This window comes from Apteryx mantelli, chromosome 5, assembly GCF_036417845.1.
Source record: "Apteryx mantelli isolate bAptMan1 chromosome 5, bAptMan1.hap1, whole genome shotgun sequence".
NCBI classification, from domain to species: Eukaryota; Metazoa; Chordata; class Aves; order Apterygiformes; family Apterygidae; genus Apteryx; species Apteryx mantelli.
The window spans coordinates 56063422-56081764 of record NC_089982.1 but is presented as its reverse complement, the minus strand read 5'-3'; the positions used below and the strand labels follow the sequence as shown (position 1 = coordinate 56081764).

General features: G+C 35.6%; 1 protein-coding gene across 2 annotated transcripts in view; it reads right to left on the bottom strand.

The window, feature by feature from the left end:
- Positions 1-12: 12 nt before the first annotated feature.
- PPAT (phosphoribosyl pyrophosphate amidotransferase) overlaps positions 13-18343 on the bottom strand; it is a 51677-nt gene continuing 33346 nt past the window's right edge. For both annotated transcript variants that reach the window (XM_067298023.1, XM_013949422.2), the window contains 10 exons: positions 16258-16324; positions 12376-12582; positions 10866-10978; positions 10601-10746; positions 9307-9379; positions 7174-7325; positions 5813-5940; positions 5293-5514; positions 4405-4525; positions 13-2965 (listed from right to left, as the gene is read on the bottom strand). In XM_067298023.1, coding sequence (XP_067154124.1) covers positions 2790-2965; positions 4405-4525; positions 5293-5514; positions 5813-5940; positions 7174-7325; positions 9307-9379; positions 10601-10746; positions 10866-10978; positions 12376-12582; positions 16258-16324 — 1405 coding nt within the window. In that variant the 3' untranslated portion in view covers positions 13-2789. The remainder of the gene's footprint in view (positions 2966-4404; positions 4526-5292; positions 5515-5812; positions 5941-7173; positions 7326-9306; positions 9380-10600; positions 10747-10865; positions 10979-12375; positions 12583-16257; positions 16325-18343) is intronic.

Genomic DNA, 18343 nt, shown 5'->3' with positions numbered 1-18343 from the left:
GGATGCTGTGCACCGCCCCTCGCGGCCGTTTGAGCGGGGCTGGCCCGGGCTGCGCCGTTAGCTCCATACACGGAGCAGCGGCTGCGGGAAGCGGGGTCAGGGGCTTCTCCCTGCGGGCTTCTTCCCGTCAGCTGGGCTTTAAGCGTGTCCGCGAGGAGTGAAGGTTATTGGAGGTGAGGCTCGGGACTAGGCACCGATAATACAAGACACAAAATGATTTATTTATTCAGCATTCGAGTGCTTTGTGAAGATTACTTTATTTAAGAAACCTTAGACACATAGTGCCGGCAGAGGCAGTGAAATGATGGAATAATTAGGAGAAAATCAGTTCATAACCATTTTTAATATTACACATGGGAGAAGTTAGACGTTAGCTTTCTATTGTCACATTTTTTAAATAATTTAGCACAGTGGTATCAGTGGTAACACAGCAGAAATTGTTTCACAGTAAAACATTAAAATAATACAAATAGTAACACCTAAAGCCAGAGGGATTTTCTCCCTCAAAATACTCATTGCATGTGTATATCTTGCTGTAAACCTGCTGCATAAAAAAAGTCGTGCTGTGTAAATTTGCAAGTTTTCAAAAGGTGCTTTTCCATTCAGCTAGTGGTTCATTGTGCAAGAAAGGTTCATTGTGTAAGAAAAATTAAAAGGGGCCTGATAACCTGAAGCATAAATCCAGTCGTCAGTGAATAAAGTGACCTTTGAAAAGTATCTCCCCTTTAACTTCAGGCTTTAAAAAATGTATACTAAAAATTAGGCATGCAGTGTGTTTAAAAATTACAGTGCTTACAGTAACAGACTTTTTTTGTAATTTCACATGCATAATATGGAGGAAAAAAGGCATTAGGAATTTTCTTACTGAAATCAGAACTGTGCCAGCTAATGCTTGAATCACATTTAAACATTTATTACCTCACTTAAAAAGAGCTTGACTTACCCCTTCTGAAAGGTTTGCTTTTGGAGGGTAGGAAAGACAAAAGGGGAAAAATGTTAATGACAGTTTTTGTTTTCTTAAACTCCTTCCTGATTTATGTGGGAGAGGGGGCAGTCAGAATAACTCCACCCAATTCTCTTTTGCTCAGTTTATTTTCAGAATGAACTGTTATGGTTCTGTTAAACAAACTTACTAATTGGACAGAGAAGATCCACATACAACTCCCCATATGGAGATCTGGGCTTTGGTGAGGAACACCGTAAACAGCCTGATTCTTATTAAAATCTAGATTCTCCCATCAGCTTAACTGCAGGTAGGTTTTGATTCCACAGAGAACCTGCGTAAGGCTTAAGTCTTGACTTCAGTAAAATTTATTTACATCCTTTCTTGAACTGGGACTTCTGTTTTGTGATTGTGCATCAGCCACAGTTGCTACAAATCCCAGATAAGAAAGCACTCTTTAGACCTTAATGGCCAGGACTGTAGTTCTCAACTAAACTGCTTAAACTTTTATTTTTCTATTTTTTCTTTTTTTTATAACAGAATCACAAAAAAACTGTAAGGCCAAAATAAAGAATATTAAATAGAAAGTCTAAAATTAAGTTGCTGGTATTCACTGAAAAAAATGAGGTATACAAAATATTTTTACAATTGTGCGTGTCTGCTTCATAAAAAAATCTTGCTGTGTAAATTTGCAAGTTTTTAAAAAGGTGTTTTTTCATTTCAGCTAATGATTCATTGTCCAAGTGATTTTTCATGTGTACAAGTAACTGTATAATTGTGACCAATTAAAAAATACAACACATTCAATACCTAGTAGTTCTTCAAAATTCTTTTCTTTTTTAAACATTATATTTATTATGTGACAGCAGTACTGTAGCAAAATAAGAGTATACCCAAAACGTAACTCATATCCTGTAGTTGATATATCATCATACTTACTGTTGAGCAAGAAAGGTAATTTTATTTTTGATTTTACATTGAAGGTTGACATATAAAAAAGCACACTGAGCATTAGCTCAGACTTCAGAAATTTTGGGGATTTATCCTGGAGAAAAAATGATGTGACAGAGAATATAAAATCACTGGCAGTGCCAGGTATTTTTCTCCTTTCACATTCTATTGGCAATTAGTAAAAGCACCCAAAGATAATGCAGTTACAGTGGACTTCAAAAAAAGAATTTTGAAGACATAAAACTAGAGAGCTTTTGGCTGAGCATTTCCCTGAGTCTTCAATTTTAAAATCATATGCTACACATCATGTTCATAGAATCTGGACACTTATTAATTACAAAAGGCTTGTTAAAAAGGATTGTTTAGCTATATATGCAAAAGTTAGGTACTTCTAGTCTTAAAAAACTATGCAATAACTGCTGAGGAAGCAATTTGACTTCAGAATCTCATTTTTTTTTTCCCCTAAAGAGAAAAGCATACTTCACATACTTTTGCATTAAGACTTTGATAATTTGAAATTATACCACATGATCCATGATTTGTATTTGTCAACAAGTCTTAACAGGGGTATCTTACTTTCAGGGCAAGACTGAAACAAAAAACTTTGGGACACCTACATAATTAAAAACACTTTGGCTTTTAAATTATTTTTTGAGAAAACAGAAGGCACAACTGTGCATCAAAAACTATATGATTTTGTATTTTTATCTGCTTATATAGTTTTCATCACTACACACTTCCTGTAAGTCTGTAAAGACGTATTTTAGTAACAGTAATTAGTTAGATGTAATAAGCTTTAAGTATTACCTAAAATGGAGGAGGGCTAATAGCAAAAAGGCATCTTTGAAAAAATTGTGTTCAGCAGCAGATGAACTGATGTTCATCTACTAAAAATTCACCATTCTAGCTCTACAGGATACTCTCCAGTAAGACATGCTGTGCAATGACCAATCTTTCCAGCACGTGACTTCTGGGTTTTAAGGCTGTTCTCGCTCTCTTGCCTTGCTTTGATGCTTTCTTGCACAGATGATACCAGCCCTTCCACAGAAAGATAAACAACACTGTCTGCTCCTAGAGGAAATAAAGAATTCAGTAATTAAAAGCTGCAGTATTGTACCAAATGCAATGCTCTTTGGAAATGCAGTCACATTATTGTATGGAGTATGATGCAGGGTGGATCAAATTCCCTGAAGAGAACGGTCATCAGGCAGTAATAAGCATTGTCCTTCTCAAGTTCTTTGTACAGGGAGCAGCCTCACTCAAATGTAGATAGAAGGTTCTGAGTTGGGAACTATTATGCCATTTTTACAAACTGTAAAGATGGAAACAAAATCCAGAATGCGTATTAAGACTCTCTGAACCCCCTGTAGTTTTCACAGTTACATTTTATTTCAAGTCTGGAAACAGATGTATGCTTGCTTATTGCTCCCCAAACAGAACAACTAGGATTACTGGTTACTGGAACTTGGGGGAGGGCAATAGCATCATGTTAAAACAATAAAGTATACAGTTCATGTGAATGTTCTAGCAATAGGAGAGTTTGATAGCCTTTTCACTTTATTACTTTTCTATCACTTATACTAATTATTTTGTGAATAATTCTTAAAAGTGAAATCCTAGAAACCTGAAATATTTCAACATGCAATCATGATCATCATTCTGGGGAAAAGAACTTATGAAAAGATATGAACAAAGATATGAGCAAAATTAGAAAGTGAGGGGAAGTATTTACAAAAGAACTGAAAGTCTTCAACCACAGCTATATTCTTACACCATTTTTTTTAAATATTTTTTTGAGAACAGTATGGCAAATAGTAGATCTCCTTACTTACAAGCCATCTCATACCTTCTGTTTCTGATAGCCTGATAAAGAACATATCATTTATCACATCACAAGCAATATAAGCTGTTGGTTCTTCTTCTTTGCTGCTGCAAACATGACCCATTCTAAAGATTCAAAAATGTATTTAATATTCTTTCGCTAGTTTCAAATATCATTTCTTTCATAGTGAAATATGCAATGCCATTAAAATTATTTACATAAATTCTGAATTTGTAGAAAAATCAGTAGGTGTTTACAAATTGAGAGAGAATATACTATTATGCATATCTTAAAGCTGAAACTATAATTAGCTCTCCATTGTAAGACAGATTTTCACCATTTTTATTTTATTCCTGATATTTTGCCTACAATAGCTCATCATTGTAAATCTTCTGGGAAACTCCTGAATGATCAGAAAGTTGTGTTATCACATGTTATTTATAAACTGTGTTTAAACAATTATTCTAATGCTTTCTATTATTCAGAGTAGCATAATTCACTAACTATTTAAAAAAATATATGTTGCTGAATTGTGTGATCCATAGGGAACACACAATGTGGAGATTTAATATATCAACTTTATGATATTTTGGTCGGTTCTGCCACTGTAGCTTTGATGTGTTGTGCTTTATTTTGATGTACACAATAAATTACCTTTAGGTGAAAACTCTCAGAAAATAGCATTTACCTATATAGTTTGCAAGGTCATGAAATTCAGGTCTGTTGGCAATGAGTTCTTCTTTTGTTGGAATGTTTATTCCCATGTAACAAGGAAATCTTATGGGAGGTGAAGCCACACGGATATGCACCTGAATAAAGATACAGTTTAAAAACAGACTGCTGTGAGGCGAAAGTCAGCAGATCATAACACAACAGCAGATAGAAACATCCCAGTTCTGCAAAAAATCATGAAGAAAAAAACACTATCTAGAAGTCAGGGAAGGGCTAAAGGTAAGATAAAGGTATTTTCAGATGTCAAAACATTAAGAGAGATAAAGACATTTTTAGAATTAATTTTTACAATATTTCCTAATGTTATTAAAAACTCCCATTCTGATTTTGCTTTTCTTCTGTGGCCTTCAATCCTTGCTGCACATGCTTCCAGTTTACAAAGCCAATCAGAACATTTTTGCTCCAGTGACACAGACTTGCACATTCTGGTTCAAATATAAATCAATTAAAAGAGAACAATGGTGTTCTGGAGGATTAGAGCAAATGCCTGTTTATATCAGTAAGTAGTTGTACTTATCACAGTGCCACAAGTCACACATATGGCAGGAATACAACACTGATAGCTGATTTTTTATCTTACTTAATCAGTTTTCCATTCTCTTTGTCAGATAGTGCTTTGTAAGTGAAGACCTATTCCCCTCTCCTTCATCTTCCAAAAAAATCAAAATCATACGAGAAACTTTTCAACCTGTATCATAATAAACACACACTAACCATTATTTTTGTACACTTAATCTTTTAAATAAGAAAACAACATATGGTGCAAATGAAGACAAAAACTTGTTCTTCACCCTCCCAAGAATCTTGTATTTGTATGTATTATAGTGATTGAAAGTGAACTTACCTCTTTAGCTCCAGATTCCCTTAGTAGCTTTATTATGGGTGAAATGGTATTGCCTCTCACAATTGAATCATCAATGATAACAACTCGCTTGCCTTTAAAATTGTCAGACAGAACTCCAAACTTTTTTGCAACACCAAGCTGCCTTAACCTCATATTTGGCTGGATAAAAGTTCTTCCTACATATCGATTTTTACAGAGTACTTCAACATATGGTAGTCCGCACTATAAACAGGAGACAGTTAAATAGAATTAATACCTATAAAACCGGTTGTTCTCAGTTGCTGTTTTATAAAGCAACCTTAGGATTTAGTATAACTTCACAGTAACCAAAAAGCACTGAAAAGTTTTGAAATACCTTAATATGGCGGAATAAAGACAAAAATCCTAGTGCAGATGACTCCATGAGAATACAAAACTGACAACACTCTAATGGGCCATGCCATAAAATTCCACTAATATGCTTACATAAAGAGATAAGTTTAAATATACTTGAAAAAATATGCAAATCAATAAGGTATACCTTTTGAGCGTAACCAAGAGCTGCTGGGGTTGCAGACTCCGGAACAGTGCTGACCAGGTCTGCTTCCACAGGTGCTTCAATAGCAAGTTGTTGACCACATCTTCTCCTGACTGAATACACCATCTGACCTAAGAACAGCAAGAAATATTTTTCCCTGACACACATAATTTAGATTTCCTCTCAGTTTGCTGTATAAATTTCTGTGGCAAATTGTAGGTCTAGAAGTCCATGAGAAAAGCTCCAGAACTAATAAACAGTCATTCACATAAAGTCAATTTTTACTTCCTTCCATAATGTCATATTCTGACATTTACATTCATATCACTACACAGAGAAAAAAAATCCAGTTTGCCTTAATCAGGTAACTAAAAGTCTTACTGATGTTACAAAATCTATTTACAGGAGCAAAGTAGAAATAATGCCTGCATATTCATAATGTGTATTCTATTTTTAGATTGGTTTCTTAAGCAGACAAGGCTTGTGCAATCATCCCAGCTGCTTCTGCCCACTTATGCACTTTGAGTCAATTGACAAACTTCACCACAAATTTGGTAAGGGGATAAGAGGCTTCAGAAGCTTTTAAGGTCTTAAATTTTTGCAACATGGGAGGAAAACAGAGGTATTGTGGTGAGGTGAGGCATGGCAAAGCATACAGCAACAGTAATAAGCAATAGGAGACAAAAGTGAAAACACCGAAGGGTAAGAGGCTCAGGAAAGATAAAGGGATTTGGGGGAAACTGGCTTTGGTGGAGAACTGTATGGTATCAATAGAAGCATGTCCATACAGAGCAAAGAGGAGCTTGTTTGTTATGTATGGGAGTCCTGGCTAATATCTTGTCACTAGGACAGTTTTTAAAAACATTAGACTGATGTCTCAAGTACTTAGATAATGCATGGATAATGGATAATACACAAGTTGTAGTAAAAGCATCTTCCTGAAATAATCCTTTCTTTCAAAGAAAACAACAAGATAAAGCTGTTTTGCAAATTCTATTTCATAGGTCCAATTTTTAAAAAGTTTCAAAAACCAATAAAAGTTTCTAAAGTCTCTCAATTTTAAGGGATATTTTCTCTACCTTGAATCATCTTTGTGGCTTTTCTTTTCATCCCTTCCATAAGACTATGCAGACAGACTTCACTAGGGCCATATACACAGATAGGAATGGGAAGTTGATGTTACATGCACCTTCTGAGTTTTATGTCCCCAAGAACTGCACCAACCCTTTCTGTCAAAGCCCTGTTCTGGAAGCTCACATTCACTGTTACCCTACTATGATCGCAGATACTTTCCAGAGTCTTTATTCTCCAGGATATGATCTGCCATGCCTTAGGGAGGAGCTTTGTACCTCACAGCTTTTTACCTTCAAAGATACTGTCTGGTCTTGCAAAATAAACATATTCAAAGATGCAGAATGCTGATGGATCTCCTTCAGGTCTTGGTACAACATCCAGTGTTTGGACCTCATATCTGGATATTTTCACAATCTCACCAGGAAGGACCTCACGATAGTACCTGGAAAGAGATATACATAGCATTTAGAAATGTCCTTAATGTGAATGATAGTTTTAAAACATAAGTAGATGCAATTGAAAGGAAAAATGTTTTTGAACATTCTAATATGCCAATTTGCTTCTGTCTTAGGATTTGACTTACACTGTTTTAAGACTAACACACTGAGGCAAGTGACCATTACTAAAAAGTCTGAATTAATACCTGACAGTGGTAAATTACTACTCCTAGTACCAGATAATTAAGGTATTCTTCCTTTATGTGAGATACAGTCTAGTACAAGCTTAATTGAGAGTAAACATACTTAAATCATTTAGTCCTGGATCAATATTAGAACCAGTTTTCTATGGAAGCTAATAAACATAAAAGCAATAGAATACCATGATCTAGAATAAAGATGGTAGTAAAAAAAAAACCCTGCCACAGAAGCCAATAGCCTGCGAAATAACTGCTTAGTGGTGACAGGCAGCTAACCTGAAATGAAGTAAAACTGACCAGAAATGTACATTCCGATTCTCATATCTGAAGAAATATGGAAAAATTATATCAGATGTTATTAAGCATTTTTCTAGATACTTTAATGAGTCTTCAGGTGGCTATTCTAACAATTTTCATGTATATTCTATATTCCACCTTGATTCAATTCAGCGCCTTCTTTCCTTTCTCAAGAAGAGAGAAAGCTAACATTTTGTGAAAAAGCATTTTCTACTTTAGCAGTAGAAATCAAAATACACATCTTGATTGAAAAGCACTTGCTACACATACTCTAAATGCAGGATCTAAACCTTCAGATTAAGTAATATTGAAATATTCTCAAGATATAAATCAGAGGTGAGTAACTTTGCGTATATTCAATGGTCCAATACTAGAATTAGCAAGAAGTACATGGGCTACAGCATAAGTCTAGGACAAAATTGCTTTTAAAAAAATCCCACAGAATGCCTCAGCTTATGATCCTGCATGATAAGCTTCTCATGACAGAGATTTTGAAGAAATTTCAGGAGGTGATTATTCTTAGGCATATGTAGGACAAATTGTCTTTAAAAATAAATAAGTAAGTAAGTAAGTAAGGCTGTTGCCAACAGTTAATAATTCCTACGCAGACACGGTAGAAGTTACCGCAAAAGAACACTGGACAACACAGCTACAATAAAACACCATAAAATGGAAGAGAAGATTACAGAAGTGCAATCATGTTGTTTCCTGTTTTTGCTTTACATTTCTTTTAATTCTGTGGTTGTGGTTTTAATGCAGTTTTGCCCTGTTTTTGATTTAAAGAGAATCCAATTTTATTTATTAGTGTAATATCCAAATGTATTTTTTTTAAATATATAATTAGCAAATTAAATAGACTTCCTCACAATCATTCTTACTTTAATTATGTTCTGTTTCACAGTTGTCTTCCATTCACAAACTTCCAAAGACATCTTTTCGTCCAGAGAAAGTGCCTTAATGCCTTAAGGGAAAGTATCCCTTAGCTAGAGAGTTAATGTGAATGAGATCTCACCCATCTACTGTGGGTTTGTCCACATGAAAATAGTTTCTAGGGCCTGTTACATTTTTAACATAAGGAAGCTGGCTTGTCAGACAGCATATTCTACAGCTGAAGTTAGTTCAGCCTGTGACCTGAACTGCAACCTTTTCTGTAGCTAAAGTATTTTGTACTATGACAATTCTACCATAAACTAGGCTAACTTTAAAAAGTTTTATGGGTTTAAATAATAAAATATAATGCAACAAAGAAGAGGCATCCATTAAGTCTTCTCCACTGTTACCTTCTGAATACATAATTCTTTAGCTTCTTTTACATTAAGCCTGCCACAAAAATAAACTGAATCTAACAAAAAAGCTCCAAACACCCCAACAAACTAATTGTTGATATCTTTGACATTGTTATAGATTATGATCATTGGCAATTTGAGGTTTAATGTTTAATTGTTGTTTGAGGAGAGCTTTCAGATAACCTGAGATTCAGGGCACTTACTCTGCACCGATAGATAAAAAGCTACAGGATTCAGAGGAGACTACCCAGCCTTCTGTTTCACTGTTATCTTTTCCTGAAATAAAAGATTTCAGTTATAGTTAGATTACACAATTCTTGCTACCGTTACCACTACACACATTGCACTTCTACTGCAGCACTGGCTTGTTATGGTTCAGGTTGCCAAGTGCACAATTAAAAATTGTTGCAATTTCTAACTAGAAGGTTTAGCATTCCAACGTTTCTGTAACATTATTCAAAAAATACGTAAACATCATAAAGTTATCCCAGGTAGAACTGGAAGTGACAGCATCATATTCACTGTTCATGAAGAGAGACAATTCAGATAATTACCTTTCTTATCTCTGCACTATTTCAAACTTTTCTAATTCCAATTCTAGTTCACTGGCTTTCATTATAAATATTTACTTTTGTCTGGACAAGAAATTCCTTACTTTTCCTTATGCTAAATGTGTCAGTGGATGAATTCCTTTCAACTACAACAGATACTGGATTGAATCCCAGTAAGGAGGATTTGTAAGAAACAGGCACAGGATAGATCCAATCATGTAACAGAGGGTAGAAGTGTTTGTATGCTTAAAAAAATCCTGATGTTTCTGTTCTTAACTCATATCTTTAACACATACTTTAACTTTTCTTTTTTCTTTTTTTTATGAAGAGAAAGAAATGACACAATTTTTCTTGTGGTTGAAACTACCAAGTTTTGTCAATATAAAGATTTGCCTTTGGATTTTTTTTTTTTTTTTTTTTTTTACACAAATGAGCAGATTTTAATTTCACTTCGGGAAAAATGTTGATTTGTAGGCTAAATGAGACACAAAGAACTTCTTCCCATAAAGTGATTTTATAGTATCCCATTACCATACTCACTGTGACTGGGAGTGCTTGGAAGTCAGAAATACATTGCCAGCAATCCTACACTTTTCAGCCATCTTATTACAGGAGAAAGGAAGAAACCAGACTAATTCATCCCTGCTTTCCTCTCTAAGTGAATAGAATTTAGTTATATTTTCACCAAATATTTGATGACAGTTGGGCTGCCTAATTCTGGCTATCATCAGGGAACTAGGATTCACTTTTGCTGGGAGCAGAAAAGATGTTTGCAGACTTCCTACAAATTATTTTTTAATTATCATCACTTTTATTTTGAAATTTCTAAACTCACTGTTGCCTCATATATTCTACTTCTACCTCAGTAAATGCAGCTGTAGTTATTTATATAAGTGGCTTAAGGCACAAACTACATATTAAGAGTGTGCGCGTGTGTGTGTTTTACCTTTTCCGTTCATGTCCCCTACTGGAATAAGGCGACCAATGCAGAGTGGACGATTCCCATACGGATCACGTACTGCATAGATTATGTCTTTATGCATAATTAGCAATGAATATGAAGTTGGAGTTTCATTCATCAAATTTTTTATTCTGAAATGAGACATAGGTTAACATAGTCATGTGTCACACAAACACCTGTGTGCATTTAAAACTGCCTATCATGCTTCGATTAGATAGCTGTTCGTGATTCTGAAACCTATCCTCCTCACCTTGCTACCCAATCTGCAGTATCGTCATTTTCTAGAGGAGGTGTGAAAGCCAGCAGCTGCGTGATCAATTCACTGTCAGAACTGGTTGATAGTCCTACACCATGCCGCATAAGCTTTTAAAAAACAAAAGAAAAGTGTTACCAGCATAAAAAACATCCCACATAACACTGCACAGATTTTAGTTTAACGATACCTTTGTGCAATGAACAAGTGTTTTAAAACATGACAGTTCAGTGTTTCAGGTGATCAGATCATCATTAACCAGAACTACGTCAACCTTCTTCTGATAAACGAAATATGTAAAATGAGCTGGTAATCTATGTATGGCACTACATTTCTCCATTTGTATCTCATTCCTTTGCTTCACACACAATCAAAACACAAAGCAAAATTAATATCAGCAATATTCAGGGCATAAATTCATGTTTGGACCATTTAATCAGCTTTGTGCTGCTGATGGTTCTGGTAAGAGAGGTAAAAGATACAAGAGAAAATACAAAATTATATTTCTATAGAAGACACAGAAAGAGAAAAGATATGTCAAGACACAGTAGTGGTCAGGGCACAAAGCAAAAAAAGGGGAATGAAGGGAAGCAGAGTGGGGCTAAAAAACTTATATCCCACAAAGTAAGGTTTGCTAGATCTGGTCAGTCCAGTTGTTCTAGACTTATGCTTTTAAGAGAAGAGAATCTGCAGTGTATCTAGCCAACTATTATGACCCACTCAATTCAGTACCCATTACAATTGCTAATTTTTATCTTTAGAAATCATTTCACATTTTCAAATAGCACTGATTCTCCATTCTCAGTCTGCATTTCCACTGTTTTTTTTTCCCATCCATTAATACACTTCTTGCTCTGATTAACGACAGGCTAGGTTCCTTTGGGCATGTCATACGTTTGCCCTGCTTCAATGCAAGAGCATGCCCTCTTGTTTTTGGATGGAACTTATTACAGAACAGATTACAAAAGGAAACATCTGCTAAATTTTAGTTTTGTTCTTTGATACATACCCTTTCAGCCAAACACACTATAAAATCTGGTATTTGATGGTTTCCTTATGTGTTATATGTCCTAACAGTGCTTATGATTACTTTCACAAGCCAGATATACAAATAAAGACAATATTCCAAACAAGAACATTTCATGTTACAATTATGTCACCTTATGACATCTCCCCTAACTCTATGATTTGCTTCTCCATAGCCTCCACAAATGAGCAGAGCTTCAAAGGCAAGCTGTCCCTTGTCATGACCGAGTTAGTTTTCTCACTTTATCAATAGGAATGTCACCATCAGTCTAGAGGATTGGCAAGTTATCCTCTATGATAGTTACAAATGAGAAGTGCCTCTCCTCCCCAGGATTTTCTCCCCAGCAAATGTTCTGTTTTGATTATGGTGCTCTTTTGCTACTCCAAATGCTGTGGTATTAAGTCATCGCAAACTTACTGCTCATTGTAGCCTCACACTCAGAAATAAATGATGCCATAGCCCCCCAAAGGAGATACTAACCTTTCTTCTAAGTCGTACAGCATTTGTTAGTTCACCATTGTGTGCCACAGCAATCTTCCCATGAAGAGTTTCTACAACAAAAGGCTGGCAGTTCTGCAGCTCAGAAATTCCTGAGGTGGAGTACCTCGTGTGTCCAATCCCAAGGTTTGAAACGTACAGCTTCTTCAGGCTGTCTGCATTGAACACGTGATTAATAAGACCCATTCCCTTCAGGAGGAAAAGAAAACAAAAAGGTTTGTTTTGTTTTGTTTTCCTGGCAAATTCCTCAATGCTCCTTGGTTTTGGTGTAGCGGTAATACAAGCACCTTTAAGAGAAAGACAACCAGAAAGACATGGGAAAGAAAAAAGCTAAGTCGGTGTCAGTGATATGTCAGATCCCATTACTCCTGTTTTTAAATAAAACAAACATTTTTGTACTGGGGATTTTCACTGAAGAATCTGTTCTCTGAGTAAAAATACATATTCTGAAAAACACTGTCAAAGTGTTTGTTGCTTAAAAACACAAAAAAATACTGTCAAAAGGAAGGTACAGAAGAAGAAAAATGTTGCAAGAAAGAAATTCTATTCAGAGAATACCTTTTACCATTAGCAGTGTATTCAATATACTTTTATCCTGAGTCCATGATAATGTCTACTAGTTCCACTCTGTCATTGCTGCCAATGTTAGAAGTGAAGCTTTTTCCAACAGTTTTTTTGTTTACCTAAAGCAAACTTTTTATATACCAAAGTTGCCTTCTACGTAAAACAGAAATGAGTCAAAACTTTTTAGTCAGCCATCAGGAGCTCCTTTTGGCAACAAGCACTATGTGGAGACAATTTAGGAGCAAGAATGGTCTGAAAAATTGCACAGAGTAGAAATTAAAACTGCATTCTAAATCCTCCTACAAACTCCTGCTTCTTCTGCTGCCTCTGGAAAATATTTACATCCTTCTAAGCCCCAGTTTCCCTATCACACATGATAATTGTGATACACATGTTATTACACATAGAAGTGATAATACTCTTCTAGCATCTTTGAAGGTACAAAGATTAGAAGAGATCTGAAAGTCATGCATGGTTCAGAACCTCCACGGTAGGTAGAACAATAAGATAGTGGGATGGGACAGGAAAGGAGAAAATACTCACTAAATACTGTTTGAACTTGATAAGTGGAAGAAAAAGAAGTGTTAGGGCTGAGAGAAAGTCAATGAAAAGTAAAGTAGCACTATGTAAAAGGTCAGAAACAAAGCACATTTGATATAAGAGCATTGTAACTGTAACAGCATATATATATTTGAAATAAGAGTACATTTCTGTTCTGTGCATTAAGGAAATGCTGTTGTGGAGCTTTCAAATGTTTTAAATCCTTTAAACTCTGTAATAAAACTCTGTGTGTTACAGTTAGAGCTCAACCAAAACACCTTAAAGCAAGCCAAGTTTCAGAATATTTTCTTCTGTGACTGCTATAGAGTCACAATGCCAAATCAAATGTCATCTGTTCTCCCACAGATGACATGAAGTTAGCCTAAAGTCTGTATCATGTGCCATTATATGTACAGAAATGCAATTGTGTACTCTTATTTTATTTAGGCAAACTATACTGCCGGGAGATCTGGCAATTCACAGGTCTGGTATTAATGGATGTAGCCCTGTTAAGTGTTGCAATGGCTTAAACAAGCAATGTCACTTTAAAGCAGATATGGTCACACAAGTACATGATCTTTAAGATATGGTTTAAAATACTCCTCTGATTTCGTTTGTGCTCGTGTGAGAAAACAGATATGAGTTATGCCAGTATAAACAATTTCCAATGAAGACAATCCTATGTCGGTATTATATAAGGCCTGGTGCATGTCAGAACATGGCAAACAGCTACTGTAACAGATTTTTCTGCATATCCAAGTGTGAAAAAATCAGACAAAGCCTCTCTCCTACTGGCAGAGCTGCGTCCACACAAGAGATTTAAGTTTTTCTGCATCGTGAGCTCATACAGCTATGCCAATAATGCTTTATTTTTATTGTACAAATCTAGCTGAAATGCTCTGACAGACAAATTTTGATGAGTCCTGCTTGGAGAGTTTAAAACAAAGGATTAATATCCTTTGTCAAAGCCTATCAAAGGCTGCCAAAGGCTATTAATCTGTTGTCAAAGGCTAGTAACAATCAAAAGAAAGGAACACATCCATGCCTTAGATGCTCCAGATCACATTCTCATATATGTATTAGTTTAAACAGTTGAAAAAGGCGAGTTTGCATAAACGCACTGGATTGTAAACTGATGCCGTGAGAAATAGGCACCTTTTCCATTCTGTTGTCTCTGCTATGAAGAAGAGACAACTGGGGTTTGGAGGACAAAGGGATACAATAGCATCTTAACTGCTGACATTTTTTAAGAACTGGTTTACAAATCAGAGCTGTAAATATATTTTCATAAGTGTAACCGACCCAAACATTTGTTAAATCAACACCACTTCTAGGATTAAGCAAGTCATATAAATTACACTCCACATGCTCTTTTTTACACTGTGGTTATTACAGTTTTTAAAAATGCTGTAGGCAAGAAATGTATTTCAAGGATAAGAGAAGCCATTGCACAATCTGCCACTCTTATAAAATCAAAGCTGATATGATGAGATAGTCAATTAAATTCTTAGCATGACAGCTAAGTTTCTCAGCGCAATGATATGGAATCACTACAAACTACTACATCATCCGCTGGAAGTTTATTCTGAGAATTACTTTTTATTAAGGGATGGACACAGCAGCCCACTTTAAAAGGAAGTTGAATTTTCTATAAACCTTAAGGAAAGCTGAAGCTCAAGCAAGAACAGGAATGAAGAACAGAACAGGATGAAGAACAGATACCACAGTGCTGAAGTGAAAAAAACCCAGCATTTAAAGGTGAGGGGGAAAGGCTGCAAGTCACAGAAAAAGGGGTGAAATTTCTGAAGTAGGGACAAACATGACATTTTGGGAGACAAGTTTTTGCATGAAGTATTGAACAGTCATACATAGATACATATACTTCTGCCACAAAGCAGTTATAACTCTTGGACTGATTTCAACAGTTTAATTATTTTTCCTTCAACAGAAGTAGGTCTGTCCTGCCTCAGGGACCTCAGAACATGAAGACAAGCTGCCTTCTGGTTGTGGTCAGAAAACATACCCTCAAGCAAGAGTTGCTCCATGATGTTTCCTGACATAGTTGTTTTCAGTCCTCTGCTCTTCCATAATAGAACAGGCTGATGATTATTTTTTCCTGACTACCATTTAATACAGAATGAGCAGAAATATTTCCAGAGCATGTGGGTATTTTCTTGGCGTAATACATACATAGGCTATGGCCATTTTATGTCTCTTAACACCCTCTGGGATTCTGTCAGCTTGAGGAAGACTGGATGACCTTCTCAGACTTCCCTTCAATCTCTTATTTGGATAATTTTTACTTATGGGTAAAGTAACTGCCACTTCCTTGATCCTCACTAACACAAGAATTAGTCACAGATCCATGTGCTTGTGCACAGCCTGCAATTATTTTTCTTTTCTCTTTCTGCACAAGCTGAAGCAGTAAATGCTTCCAAATCTCCAGAGTAAACACCTTAGGCGCAGGATGACTTTAGTAAGTAGTTTTTATTATATCAGTAGGCTGATCTGAATACTTCTGTTTGTCTGCCACTGCGTGCATGGGTACACATAGCAGAACAATGTTGGTATATGTGTTTTAGACATGCACTTAAGACAAAAAATTGCACGAGTAACAGAATTAGATACCATCACTGTGACCCAATCAGAATAGTCCATAAAAACATGTTACTTCTGTCTTTCCAATTACTCTGTTTCCCTGGTAAAACAAACTTTCAGCATCACAGTTGGGCATCTGCAAAACATATATTTACATATTACCTTGTGTACTTTGAATGCCTGGGATGACTCTCCATCACTTGTCACAATTCCAGCACTCTCCTGGCCCCTGGGGACAAAACACAATTAATATAAAGCACTGAAATGCTTAGAATAAAATGCTTTAACATAGTATGGATCAGTGGTTTATCCTCTATGCTTTACATCTTGAAATTTTAAAGTAAGCTAATTTATTGTTTTATTTTTACAGGCTTGTAATCAAAACTGTGGTTTCTTGCCCATGTTATGCTTTATTTTAAAACAGTCACATAAGGCTTGTGCCTAAGCCCACTGAATTCAGTGGGAATCTTTCCATTAATAAGCTCAGGCTCTTATTTCAGGCCAATTTCAGTGTGGGCATAAAATAACAGCAGATGTTTAATCTGAAAAGCCACTTTGCCGTGATAGTCGTCTGGGCTTCTACTCTATTTCTGTTGTTGTTTTTTTGTTTGTTTGTTTTTAAAAAACTGATGGTTTTGCCTAAGGGAATAGATTGTTTCTTCCTGCACTTCAGCAATCATTTACACCTATAAAAATATGTGGACCCTCCGATAATGCATGTGGCTGAGCACCTAAATCTAGTATCAGGCATCTCAGTTTCTGAACTCAAGCATAAAAAGTCTGGTATACTCAATCACTAAAAATTGAAATACTGTTCTTATGGCAAATAAACCTCGGACTGACAGTTGTGTTCTGTTGAACAGAAGATCTGTATCAGTTCAAATGACAGTTTTTCCTAGGTTGCTTCCCATTCTCCCCACGGCAATCCGACTCCACGCTCTGTCATTCAGACACATGCCTAGAACAAGCAGCATGATTCCATAAAACTGCTGTGACAGTGCCAGTGAGAGTGCTGCACAACTGTCTGAGTTTTATAATGCAGTCCTCATCCATGAAATACGTATGTTTTGCAGACTGAATTTCCATAAGTAACAGTGCAGACTGCTTTATCTTCCTTTAAAGTTTTCCTGGAATAAGGCAAAGTGTTACTTCTAACAAAACTGCTGTTATAGTCTCCACTATTCCTATAACAGTCACATGGACTTCGGTGGACTGGTAAACTCCCAGTTCATTCTCATATAGACAAAGTTTTCACACACCTGACACCAGAATGTCTAAACTGTTTAGTGCAAATCACAGTTAATAGATCAGTTTTTCTTATAATAATGATGGAAAGGGAAAGATGTTTTTCTTAGAAAATGAAATACTTAGAATATTATTAGAATATTAGAACAAGATGCTATGCACACATTAGACTGGTTTGAGTAACTGAAATCACTGGAATTACTTAGGATAAGCAACAATAAAATTGCCTGCAAAAATCTACATAATAGATTCTAATTTACTACTGAACATTCCCATTACAAATGTTCTCTAAGACCAGAATCCCTGTATGGTCACTAGCCCCAGCTGCATGTAAAGCAAAATTTAAAGAACATTTGCTTACAAAAAAACAAAACAAAATTAACCTCATATGTATCTGAACAAATTTACCCAGTTACTGACACAGATAATCCTCAAGGAAAAAATTGCAGAGATGAGGACATTCTTCCTGAGTTCAAATAAACTGGTTTAAGATGTCCATCTATACTGCATTCAGCAACTTTTAGTTCAATTTTTAATATTTCAGACAATTTCTATTTAAATATAGACAGTGTTCCTTTAAATATCAACAAAATCAAACAGGATAAAGAGAGAGAAGCAAACATCCTGAATGAAAGGCCTTTTCAAGTACAGTAATTGGATTATATCTTTAATACAGTGCTAAGGAAAGAAAATTAAGCTCAATTTCATTACTAAAAAGCTTATATAATTTTACCAATTAAGTGATTTTAAGTCTGCAAGCTTTTTATTAAATTACTAATAATCAATGAACATTAGAATTTAAAATGTATATACAGAGAGTTATTAATTTAAAAATAAGAGCATGTGTATCTATGTATACAGCTAGTCATTCATGGTACTATAGTATGAAATATTGCAACTTGCAACTTATTCAGAAGTCTCAGCAACGCAATCTCGAGACGTTACCTTGATGGGAAACACCAGCTGCTGCAACGCCCGCACAGCTCGGCCCCGCAATGCACCG